The sequence below is a fragment of the Nanorana parkeri genome, unplaced genomic scaffold (genome assembly GCF_000935625.1).
Source record: "Nanorana parkeri isolate BGI_ZX_2015 unplaced genomic scaffold, ASM93562v1 scaffold342, whole genome shotgun sequence".
NCBI classification, from domain to species: Eukaryota; Metazoa; Chordata; class Amphibia; order Anura; family Dicroglossidae; genus Nanorana; species Nanorana parkeri.
This window is the reverse complement of record NW_017306610.1, coordinates 867,791-879,860: the sequence shown is the minus strand read 5'-3', so window position 1 is coordinate 879,860 and position 12,070 is coordinate 867,791. Positions and strand designations below refer to the sequence as shown.

At 41.3% G+C, this 12,070-nt stretch overlaps 1 protein-coding gene across 1 annotated transcript in view; it reads right to left on the bottom strand.

The window, feature by feature from the left end:
• The window catches only part of TBC1D8B (TBC1 domain family member 8B), a 50,536-nt gene that overhangs the window by 30,851 nt on the left and 7,615 nt on the right, over positions 1–12,070 (bottom strand). Inside the window, exon 2 of the mRNA XM_018558482.1 lies at positions 7,197–7,307. Within this exon, the coding sequence (XP_018413984.1) occupies positions 7,197–7,307 (111 nt within the window). The remainder of the gene's footprint in view (positions 1–7,196; positions 7,308–12,070) is intronic.

The window sequence follows — 12,070 nt, the reverse complement described above, 5'->3', positions numbered from 1 at the left end:
ATCTATGATGTTTGTCTATGATGTCTATGAACGTCAAGATGCATCTTTGACAAAGGATTACCAGGGCACAGCAAAAGAAAAAGCACAGCAAAAGGTGTCTCTTTCTAGACATTCTGTCTCCGATTTAAACCTCAGATGAAGCAATGTGTGTTGATAAAAATATATCGATATAGTGCTTTTGAACAGAGTTCTATTTCTTACCAATCTAGGAGGGGAAGACCCTACTTGACAGCAAAGCTTTCAGGAATAGGTGAATACCACTGCTCAGTGCAATCATGCGAATTGTGGTGGAGGAAGAAGTTGGCAATATTTGATTAATATGCACAAAATCGTAAAATATGAGTGAGTGTAGAAATTATGAAGAGCCTTTTAAATATGTTGTCCATGTGAGAATAACATGGGGTATCTGACTGGACAATAATGTAAAATAGAAGCTATTTCACCGTCCCTATAATATCAGTATTGATGCAGATACATCTATTATTAATGTTATTAGTACAAAATGTGACTTGTATCTTAAAGTTACTGGTCATTTAAACCTTTCATTGTGTAAGGGTTTACAGCCTAAAGTAAAGTGGATCATATTATATTCCATGTAAATAGATACACTGTAAATCAAGCTGAAATGGACCACAGAAATACTAATACAGCTAAGCTTAACCTCCAGTTACCTCACCCACTCACATCCATGGAGAGATGCTTTTCCACAGCAAGCAGGGCTAAACGCTGCAATGTGTGGGTGAGTTCTGTACAAGGAAGGCCAGTATTAGGCATTCCTTTTATAAAGGCATCCCAGAAACGAGTCATGAAACAGTACACTGAAATGGATTCCTCTGAAGGAGAGATGTGAAACGTTGCTGTGACAAACAGGACATGGAATAAATGATTCAATGTATTCTCCTTGTGATGCCGAGGCCTCCGCCTTTCACAAAAGATCATGGCAAGAACACTTTAAAAACTCTGCGGCAGTATTCATTACAGGGAAGTGAGCTCAGAATATTAATTCACCACCATGTCATGTATTGATCCTGTGTGCTTTCAGGGATATACCTCCGTCACAGTACTTATCTGAACCATTTTGACATACATTTCAGGGCTCAAGCATGCGTCTACCCTAAGTGGGATGTTTGTTCTAGTAATAAATGACCATAGCCTTTAAAAGGTGTCATGTGCCAGAGCCACTTACCATAGCACAAACCAGATAGATGAGAAAAACAGGAAGCAAACACAATTGCCATTAAGGAGAACTAATCTTCGTTTATTAAATTGGAGCCTTTAAAAAAATCCTCTCTCCTTTGTCAGCTAGAGAAGCTGAATAGACAGTTTTCCAACTCTGCATCAGTTCACCTGGATTAAATGACTAAAGGAGTACATGAAACTGCTGCCTTACTCTAACAGCAGGTTAGTTCTAGGGCAGGGATGGACAAATTATATGGCATTCAGGAGCCAATCTGTCAAATCCAGCAGGATTTTTTTTTAAGGAGCCAGCTCCACTGACAACACCTAGAGAAAACCTCAATAGTTAAAGTGATACTAATCTAAGGAGTTAAATCTTAAAATTGCATTTAAGTACCTTAACTATAAGGCCTTGTTCACACCAAACGCAGAGCAGATCCGCTCAGGTTTCTGCACACGCAGTGCAGTGGGTTGTGCCGCGTTTTTTTGGCACGTTTTTAATGTGTTCTGGGCCGTTTTTGGTAAAAAATGCGTTTGCATGCGTTCCAGAGCAGGTAAAATAGGGCTTGCTGCAGTTTTTTCACCTACTCTGGAACTGCACGCTGAAATGTGAACTGGAGCAAAAAATACAATTGGAATACATTGGACGCAGTTTTGATTCGGTCTGCAACTGCTCTGCACCTGCTCCGCGCTTGGTGTGAACAAGGCCTTAACAAAAATGTATCTTATTTGTGCATCACTCAGGTGTAGGTCCTCAAAACATCTCTGAATTCTCGCTCGCACTCTCCTTCCTTCTGGAGGGTGGCTACTTTTGTTCCCCATGGTCCCTGTGTGTGTTGTAAAGTAGCCACCCCTCCAAACTCACGCCCATGATGCACTACAATCTCATGTTTAGTTTACTAATTTGTATTGAGATTGTAATCCATCACAGGAGTGAGCTTGGAGGGTTGGCTACTTTACAACACCGTGTCAGCATCAATTCAGAGATGATTGGAGTATCTACAGCCGAGTGATATACAAATAATATCCAGTATCAATAATAGTTAGTGTACGTAAATGCATCTTTAAGATTTAACTCCTGAGTTTAGTGTGACTACGAATTCTTCGATCTCCTTTACAATATTCTGAAAAAGAAGGAAGAAGGACATGACAAAGAACAGATTTAGTCAAGCGCACAAAGAACAATACGTAAATAAATATAAACATACAAAAACAGCAGACTATGGCCAGGGACAAGATCACTCCCGTGATAGACTACAATTTCAATGCGAATTTGTAAACTAAACATGAGATTGTAGTCCATCACAGGACGAGCTTGGAGTGGTGACTACATTACAACACACACAGGGACCATGGGGGACAAAAGTAGCCACCCTCCAGAAGGAAGGACAGTGTCGGCACCAATTCAGAGATGATTGGAGGATCTACAGCCGAGTGATACACAAATAAGATACATTACTGTTAATAGTTAAAGTACTTGAATGCATTTTGAAGATTTAATTCCTGAGTTTAGTGACACTTTAGGCTGGCCATACATAAGTAGCATTCTATTCGAAAAAAATGTATGCTCAGAACATTCGTTTGATTTTCTAATTGTTAATGGGATCAAATTGATGATCTCTTCCTGACAAAAAAAACGAAGGAGCAGGATGGAGAATTGTTCTTGAACAAAACAAAATTGTAAGAGTGAATGTGGCTTTAGTTGGGGAAACGCCATTCATTCCAAAATCAAAATGTTAAACGCAAACAAAATTTTGAACGATATTCATCATGTCTCTGATGGCATTACTGAATGTTCTGACAAGAGTGTTTTTCAAATGAACGTTTGAATGTACGCCATTTGCAGTGCGGAGGGGCACTGAGGCCGGAGTGTCCATACCAGACACTCCGTCCTCAATGCAGCTTACCACCTCCCACAGCTGCTGCACCTGTCACACAGCAGTACTGTGAAACTGTCAAGTAGTTTTCCTAGTGGTCGGTGAAGCCTCATAGGGAAGCTGAGGGACTAAGGGCTTCTTTATACCATGTCTGTTGAGCTGCAGTTTTCTACACACCACCACACATGTATGGTGTGAGCCAGGAACAATTAAAACAATTATTTCCTATGTGCCCTGTTCATACCTGATGGGGAACTATTCCCTTGGCATCCTCAACAGTCTGCTCCCACTGTCAGTGTCACAGGTTGTTAAGGATACTCTCGGCTACACCTGATTGAAAACCAGTCCCTCAGCATCCCTATTAGGCTCCGACCACTTATCCCCCACTCAATTCAACTGCGGCTCAGGAGAAGTCCTGGCTGACAGCAGAATATAAACAAAGGGGTGGGCGATGCTGGCTGACATAATTACCAAAATATAGCCATGGCCCTATTTCAGTAATGATGTCAGCCAGTATCTCCAGGCCCAGTGTTTGGAGAATCTGCCAGCTGAATGGGGACATGTATTAGTCATTGGTTGCTAGGATGCTGGCAATGTCCTACCAAAGAAGCTTTGGTTTATTGACAGATTTATGACAGCTTCCTAGCACATACATAACCCTCTCTGAGAACTGGAGTCTCAGTGTACGCCAACTCAGATGTGGTCTTAATTACTGCCAGTTTTCTAATTTGTAAACCAACAGTAATGCTGTCCCAGCCATAGGCATAGGTTCTTAAAGTGGCTGTATTAAGAGCTACCTGGACCTGTCAGAGTGTCGGTAAAGCTACCAAAACTGACAACGGGGCTTTTTTTTTTTTTAAGGCCCATACCACTAGAAAAGTACTGCAAAGCCTTTATTCTCTGGCTTCAATAATTAGAATAACAGACACAGGAGGCAATAATTCAGTAAAGTATTAGAGTCAACCAAATACCATTTCTGGAAAAAGAACTCAGCAACAGCAACCCCTGTGTTTCTGACATGACAAATTTCCTTTAAACTCTGGGCAGCTAGAAAATAATAAACCTTGTTCTGCTTTAACGCTTTACATGCTTACCATACATTGCATGAAGTTTCACCTTCAGGTATCTTTTGCAAACAAGGAAGTTACTGGAGGTCTCACTCTCCCTGTTGGATTTAACATTTATTTTACTTTTAAAGAGAACACAGCTAGGTGATTTAAGTTCTTCCTGCTACAGAAGGACACAGTGGCATCAAACAGTAATAAAAGTACAAAAGCTGAAAAAGCTTGTTCAATATTTGCTGAGAATGACTCAACTATTGAATAGAAACAAAATCTTTCATGTCTGCTGCGGAATTCACAAGATAAAAAGTACTATTCCTAAGTAAAGTAAATATAGTTTCAAATGGCAGTCACAATCATCTGTCCTGTTGGTCTTGTATAATAGAACTTAAAGGGACACTCCACATAAAACACAACTCAGCACTAATTAAACCATAAGAATAGCTGTCTATATACTGTAGGTCTGCATTTGTTTTGTATGCACTGGCAGGCAGAAAAGTCTATGATCCACTTCAGATTTAATATACCATTTAAAATCGAAAGTCTGTTTGTAACATAAGAATTTTTTTGTAGGCTCAGGACTTTATCACCGTGGTCATAGGCTGTGTGATCAGACCAAAGCAGACCCACCCAAATGCAATGCTGGTCATCAGGACAGCTGCTGGCCATGGGGCTCACATTTTATAGCTCAATACAGAAACTCCTGCAGTTTAAGCTCTAAACAAATATTTACCATGTGGACCTAACTTGATGTTATTTGTATGATATTTGCAATTTCTGAATTTTGCCATAATTTAAGTTTTCTTTACAGGATTAATTTCATGAAAGAAACATAGAGCGTGCCATTGCTGAACTCTCCTTTTTCATATGCTAGTTTCCCGACTGTCATGCTGATTAACTGAATAATTTGAAACTCTCACACAGAAGAAGTATGCAAATAAGGACTGCTGATTTCAATCCAACTTTCCTGATCCGCATACTTGTTTCAGGTCCTTTACTCAGCAATACAGCCAAGCAACCAGAATTTTCAAAAAGAAGTGAGCGTGTTTACTCTGTTGACAAGTTTACTTTAAACAAGTTCTCAAGCAAACTGTTGGCGCTACATAAATCCTGTATAATAATATGGGCTAACCAACCTGATAGGATTACCTAATTGTGTACTTTTGCAGCTGAAACTCTGTACAGGTAAATTATTAGATTTCATGATCACCACTCGGGTCTTCTACAAGTTTCCCAGAATGAAATAAATATATATTATTGCAGTTAGGCGTGTGCTTGTCCATAAGCTCCTGCATCATCAGTCATTTATCTGAGGCCTTTGTAGGACAAAAAAAAAAGTCACATGATCTATCTACAGCTCACTTTCAAAAAGGTCATGTGATCTCATATCACAACAGGGGTGATTTATGAAAACTGGTGCAGATGCAGAATTGTTGGCCATACTTATCACATCACCAATCCATAATTCTGCCCCTGTACAGAGCACTGGTTCAGCCACATCTTCTGTATGTGGTTCAGTTTTGGTCACCAATTCACAGAAAGGATGTCCTTGAGCTGCAGAGAGTCCAGAGAAGGGCAACTAAGCTAATAAAGGGGTTAGAAAACCTAAATTATGAGGAACGACCGCATGCATTAAACTTGTTCACTCTTGAAAAGAGGAGGCAGTGGGGACATGATATTAATGTACAAATTATTTAATGGTGATGGGATCATCAGTAATAAACGGTTTATTGTTAGTTCAGTCAAGAAGACAAGAGGCCACCACCTAAAACTGGGAGAGAAAAGGTTTAATCATAAACTGCGAAGGGGATTCTTTACTGTGAGAGCTTTAAAATTATGGAATACCACAGAGAGTGGTATCAGCTGAGAGTATGGAATCATTCAAGACCCATCTATATACTTTTCTCAGTGAACAAGATATACAGAGGTACAGGTAATCTTAGACACAGACAGACAGACAGACACAAGTTGAACTCGATGGACCCGTGTCTTTATTCAACCTTAACAAAGATGTGCCTATCTTTGCTTCATCTCAACTAAGAAACCTTACTGGCTGCCATGCACACTAGCTCCACTGTTGCTCAAGTCTGCTTTCTGACATTTTTTTAGTCTATCAAATTTTAGGAATGTAAAATATATAAAAGAAATCAGGAGAGAAACTTGGGAGTTCATTACTGCTGTAATAATTACCCTTTTTTCACAATATAAGTCAGTGACCATAACATCCAGTTACAATCCCCCCCAAAAAATGAATACCCTTTTCCTAGGCCTTTGTATTTTTTTTAGTAAAAAAAAACAAACCCAAAACACTTTTTTTTTGGGCGCAGGAGCCACCCCACGCTGTACTGTAAATTGACCAGAGAGTCAGAAACTAATTACAGCCTGTAGGGCAGGAAACATCTTCAGCATCAGAAGTGGAGTATTTTTTTTACTCAAAAAAGAGGGCCATGAGGGTATTTATTTTTCGTGGCAAAAACTGGACATTTCAATGAATCCCCAAATAACAAAGCAGGGATAAATTTACCAGCCCTTGAAAATGAAATTTGAGACTATTCAACAATGGCAGCTTGCATAGATCTATCCAGACAGGTTACCTTTATACAACACTCACTCATCAAACCACCTAAAAGACAAATATGCCCAATAACTGGAAGAGGAGCATAGTGCTGAAGTTAGCGTTTAAGTTAAAGCCTGTATCTAATGTGCACCCAGAAATTGGCACTCAAGACAGACTTTAAAAACAGCAGTAACAGGTACCTTGTGCTATGTAAACCACAGCAATAGCCTCAGATTACTTTGTGGATGCTAAAGAGTCCTAAAGAAAACCTGTCATAACAGATTCAAAAAGGTTACCTTTGCTGACCTCCTGAATTCAACTCACTGACCTGGAAAAAATATGCAGCAAGTGTAGACAAAACCTCAGATATGTATATTTGTTTACGGCCAGTGACTCAAGGCATTGGAGCCAAAGAATCAAGGTATTTAAGCCAGAGGGCCAACAGAACAGCCTGGCAACTCCTTTTTAGGAAGGAAGTCAATAATTGCAATCTTTGTACTTCCTCCTGACAAGTCATGTACTCACCACACGCAATAGACCAGTAGACCTGGGAGTCAGGGGTTTGGTGAAGAATCCTGAATGGAGCTACTTTAGCAGTTGAATCTAAAACGGCATCAAGAGTTCCCACAAGAAGACCTAGGTAATAAAAACACAAAAACACGCTATTCATTCTCAGAGCTCTCCATAGCTATGTTAAAATGTAAGACTTAAACATTGCTGCCTATATAAACATTATCTCATCAAGGGGCGAATGTAAAAGCATAATTAAAGGATCAAAAAAATTAATGCACAACTTGTTTGATGTAGAGTCACTAAACAGCATTTATAATTATTTCAGCCTCTTTGTGAAAGGGGAAGTGTGTGCGTGTAAGAATGTATGTGTGAAATCTGTGACTGTAAGAGTGTGTAAAGGCAGAAGCCTATTGATTTCATCTCCAACATTATTCAACCTGGTTTGCTTTAAAACTATTCATAAATAAGACACCTTTCCAAAAAAAAATTGTTTATGTAAAAAGGTACCCATAACTGTATTCAAGCGGACCTTTCGGCCTCATTCACACTGCCGCGCGTATATGCGTGTACAGTACCATATGCAGCATATGCAAATAAATGGCTCCATACACATAGCTGCTTATGGAGCCATATATTTACGTAGCGTAAACATGCGCAAAAACAGAATGGAACCGAGATGCGTCCGGGCAGCGTATATCTGCGTATTTACGTGCATATACGCACGTACAGTTCATTAACATTTCTATTATGAATTATGCATTGTGGGATTGCAAATAGTGCATGCATATACGCTCGTATATACGTGCATGTACGCAATATACAATTTTGCTGTTGTGTGTGAATGAGGCCTTGCCCATATTTTTAACACAATAAAAACACACCTTTATAAATGTTTAGTGATGACAATCTGCAAACACAAACTTCTAGATTATTGCCGGCTTTGTATTCTTTGCATAACTTATTTCTCTTTTCTTACTCAGTCTTCTGACAGTGGCCATGTTTACTAAGGGCAGATTACCAGCTCTCCCTTTACCTTCTGGATTTCTGGCACATGTGACCATGCAATGTGACCATGCAATGTGACCATGCACATCATCTCAGGGGAGGAAAATTCCTTTCCCTGAGATCTCATGAGATTACAGATGACATTTCCCAGCAATGCTCTGCTGGTGACAAGGCAATCCCAGTGTGCATTGTGTTAGGAAACTGAAGTAATTTTGCCCTTTCAAAGCAGGAAGTGAATGCTCTGCAAGTGTAAGTACTTCAAAATCTCATCATTTTACACCTGACATATCTATGTCATTATTGATCATCATACATGGAGGGATGCATTAGTAGAATTTGATTTTGGAGTGTAAAGGTCTGCTTTAAGGGGAAAAATAGAGAAATACTACAAAGTGTGGCAATATAAAAAAAGCAATTTCATATTTCACCAGTCTTCATCATATATGACCTGTCTTTATAATGAGGCCTCTCAATGTAGTTTAAACAAGAGATGTAACTGGCAGATTGTAAAAACTGCAAAGAAATGTGTTCCCTAACAGAGAGGTATTTAGCACAAATGAGTCAAATGTGTATTACAAAAAAATATGCCACGGCGAAGCTGGCATGCCATCCTTTCATGCCTGCCAAACACCACGAGAACCCTACTGTTTCTGCAGCTCTGTAGACACAACACATGCCAGCCTGTATGTTAAACATGAACCACCCACCCGATGTTACAATGAAAATAAAAACACCCCCATGTGTCAGCTGGGATGTGACAATTCCAGAGCACCACTTGTCAATATTTCAGGATACAGTAATCATAAACAATGAATAGCTTTCATTTTAATGGGTACACATGATCCAGCACCATCTAAATAACTGTCAATGATTTATCTTCTAACTCCAAATGTTATGTTGTATCACCCGTTAAAGAGCAACTCAGAATTACAAAACTTCCCCCGCACTGTAAGGGTTAACTGCTCGTTTTGTCTAGGGAGCTCAAATAAAGAAAATACTTGATTCTCAGTCCCACCTGGCTGCTAGACCACTCCCTGCAGCCTCTGCTGCGGCGGTCTAAGGACCTGTGACATCATCACGTCTAATGCAGGTCCACTGACTCACATGTGAGGACACCGAGGGGTATATCACAGCCAGAGCGGAAGGGCAAGAGAGGCAAGTGCTGACTGCCTTAGGACCAAGGAGCATGCGAGTATATCTTCATTATTTGCACCCCTAAAACAAAAACGAGCACTTAACCCTTGCAGTGTTGGGGCAGCCCCACTGCAACGGTAAGTTTTATAAAATCCCAGCGATCTTCTACCTGTTCGGAGCAAAGGAAGAGAGTCACTTTACAGCCCACCCTCTCCGTCTCTGATACTTAACTTTAACACATTCTCCTCTGGCCTGCTCACAGGCCCCATAAAAATCCCAGGATTTTGGGGTATGAGAGAGCTGGTGACTTTCTTCAGTTCCTACCATGATGAAGTGATGGGTGGCTAAGCAGCCAATTGGTGGGCCCAAGCGCGGTCAAATGGGTGATGGACTTCTACTGCTGTGTTAGCTCCAATACAGACCGGCACATAAAGGGCTCGTATGGGGCGCTCTCTGTCACCACCGCCGCCATCTTCTCAGCTGCTTCTTCTGCATCTGACATCTTTTTTCCGTCATTGGATGGCCTCTGATTGCCTTACAGTATCCGGACACTCGGCTCCATTCATAGCATCTTACAGATGCCAAAAGTGGACTAGGAGTGCACTCTGCATTGCAGGCAGTGTACCAAAACAAAATTGCTAGGAGAAAGTGGAAGGATTTCTTTTGACAGTATAGGAATACAAAGCCCCCCCCTCCTCTTACATACTAGCAATATTTGCTGGTTTGTTTTATTTCAGTCCCACTGTAACACAGACATGAAAGCTATTGTTTCATAACACTCCATTCGGTGACAAGAACTACAGGCTATTAAGTATTTACAAGCCCTTCCGGCAACAAACTGTCACAACATTTACTTTTTTAACCCTTAGGTCCTTTAAATGACACCTGTGCTATGGAAAACACAAAACGCTACTTCTCTCTTTAAGACCATGTAACACCCATATTTAGGGTGTAACATGGAGCACGGTGCCATTCCACAGCTCTCCACCCTCAACCTTGTAGTCCATTGATTATTTCCTCCAGCGCATACTCAAAAGGTCCATACCTAGGTAAGGACCAAGGGATGGAGGAATGGCCTGCAGAAGTCTGGGCATTAGACTAGTGACGTGCCGTGCCTTCTGTGCAGAGTGAGGCACCCCCCAGCCCACTGAAGCGCCGACCCGTCAAAGCCCTGCCCCCAGCTCAGTAACCAAGCTATGTGTGGAGGAGACAGGGAGGAGCCTCCCTGTCCCTCACTTGCTCGTCACTGGTGACGCATCGAGATTGATGTCCTCAGTGGGTTTTTTTTTTTGATTGGACAGCTTGGACCAATGGCACTTTGCCATTGGTCCAAGCTGTCCACAGAGCTTACGCCTCTAACACAGATTAGAGGCTGTGACAGCTCTTGCCTCACCAAGTTAGGGAAGCCTGCTGCTGTGTAACCTAACTACCTGTCAAAAGCAGGGTAATTAACAGGCAATGCTCCGTCCATGACAGACTTGAAGCTGACACCTTTTTTCTTCATAATACTAGGTGAGGCTCCTGCCTCATCTGCCTCCCCTGGCCGCACGTCCCTGCATTAAGGTCCCCACATTAAGGTCCCCTGCATTAAATCCCGCAGGTCCCCTGCATTAAGGTCCCCTGCATTAAATCCCGCGATCGTACGATTATCGTAAGGTGTGTGGAAGCCGTGCGACCTCTACTACTGTAAGGTTGCACGACTTTAAACTTACGAACATGTTTGCAAACCCGCCGAGCATCGTACGATGTTCGGCGGGTGTGTAGCATGTTCGTAAGATAAAAGCCGGACGGGCCGGTGTGCGCAAGCGCACACACTGCCCGTTTTGGCATTGCGGTCATCGGAAGCCCGCCCCTCAGGGGGGCATGGCTTGCGATCATCGCAGGTACGATCTGCCAATGCAAGATAGGCAGAGCGTACGTTTTTTAATTACCTTACAACCATCGCAAGACAAAAGTCTTGCGATGGTTGTAAGGTGTGTGCCCAGCATTAGACTCACAATCCACTAATTGCCATTGCAATGCTTTGCAGGCTCCAATGCAAACAATATATAAATGCACTTTTGTTTTTACAATATATGTGCATTCATTGTTTTCCAAAAAGTGGAATTTGCCTTGAAGATTTTCAATGCTGACTTTTACTTCATGAAAATGCTAGTACCCTGGCTATCATGCTGATCCAGTTGTTCAGTACTTTCTAGGTGTTTACATATTATGCTATAATCAATGTGTACTTTGTTACTCAGATATTCTTATGAGACTGTAAGATTGTATCTTTGAAATGCGTTGTCACCCTTACTCCACTGTACTATCAACCAGGCAATTAGAATGTGCAGAATGAGAAGTCGGCAATGAGGTCTCTATGCTTTTATTAGAGGTGCACATATGGCCAAAACTTTCCTTGTACCAGATAGGTAGATTCACCTTCTCCATTTGTCCTGGTTGACATTGTCCTCAAGATGGAAATTGATGGGAAATCCAAGAATTTTAGAGTTGTCACCGGAACAGAAAAAGCAGGAAGATCTTCTAATAAAGACACTTATTTAGGTGACAGCTATGAGAAAAGGGAATTGCCTCGCTTTGTACGGAATTCCTTTAACTTCTGGTTGTATCTCTGGAACAGGCAGCAGAGGGGAATCTCTAAAACTAGACAAAAGACACCAAAAAGCACCGGACATGGGTTCTAACCATCCCCTACTCCATCCAAAAGTAAAAAGATATTTTGTCTGGAGATGCACTTTAAAGTGGTT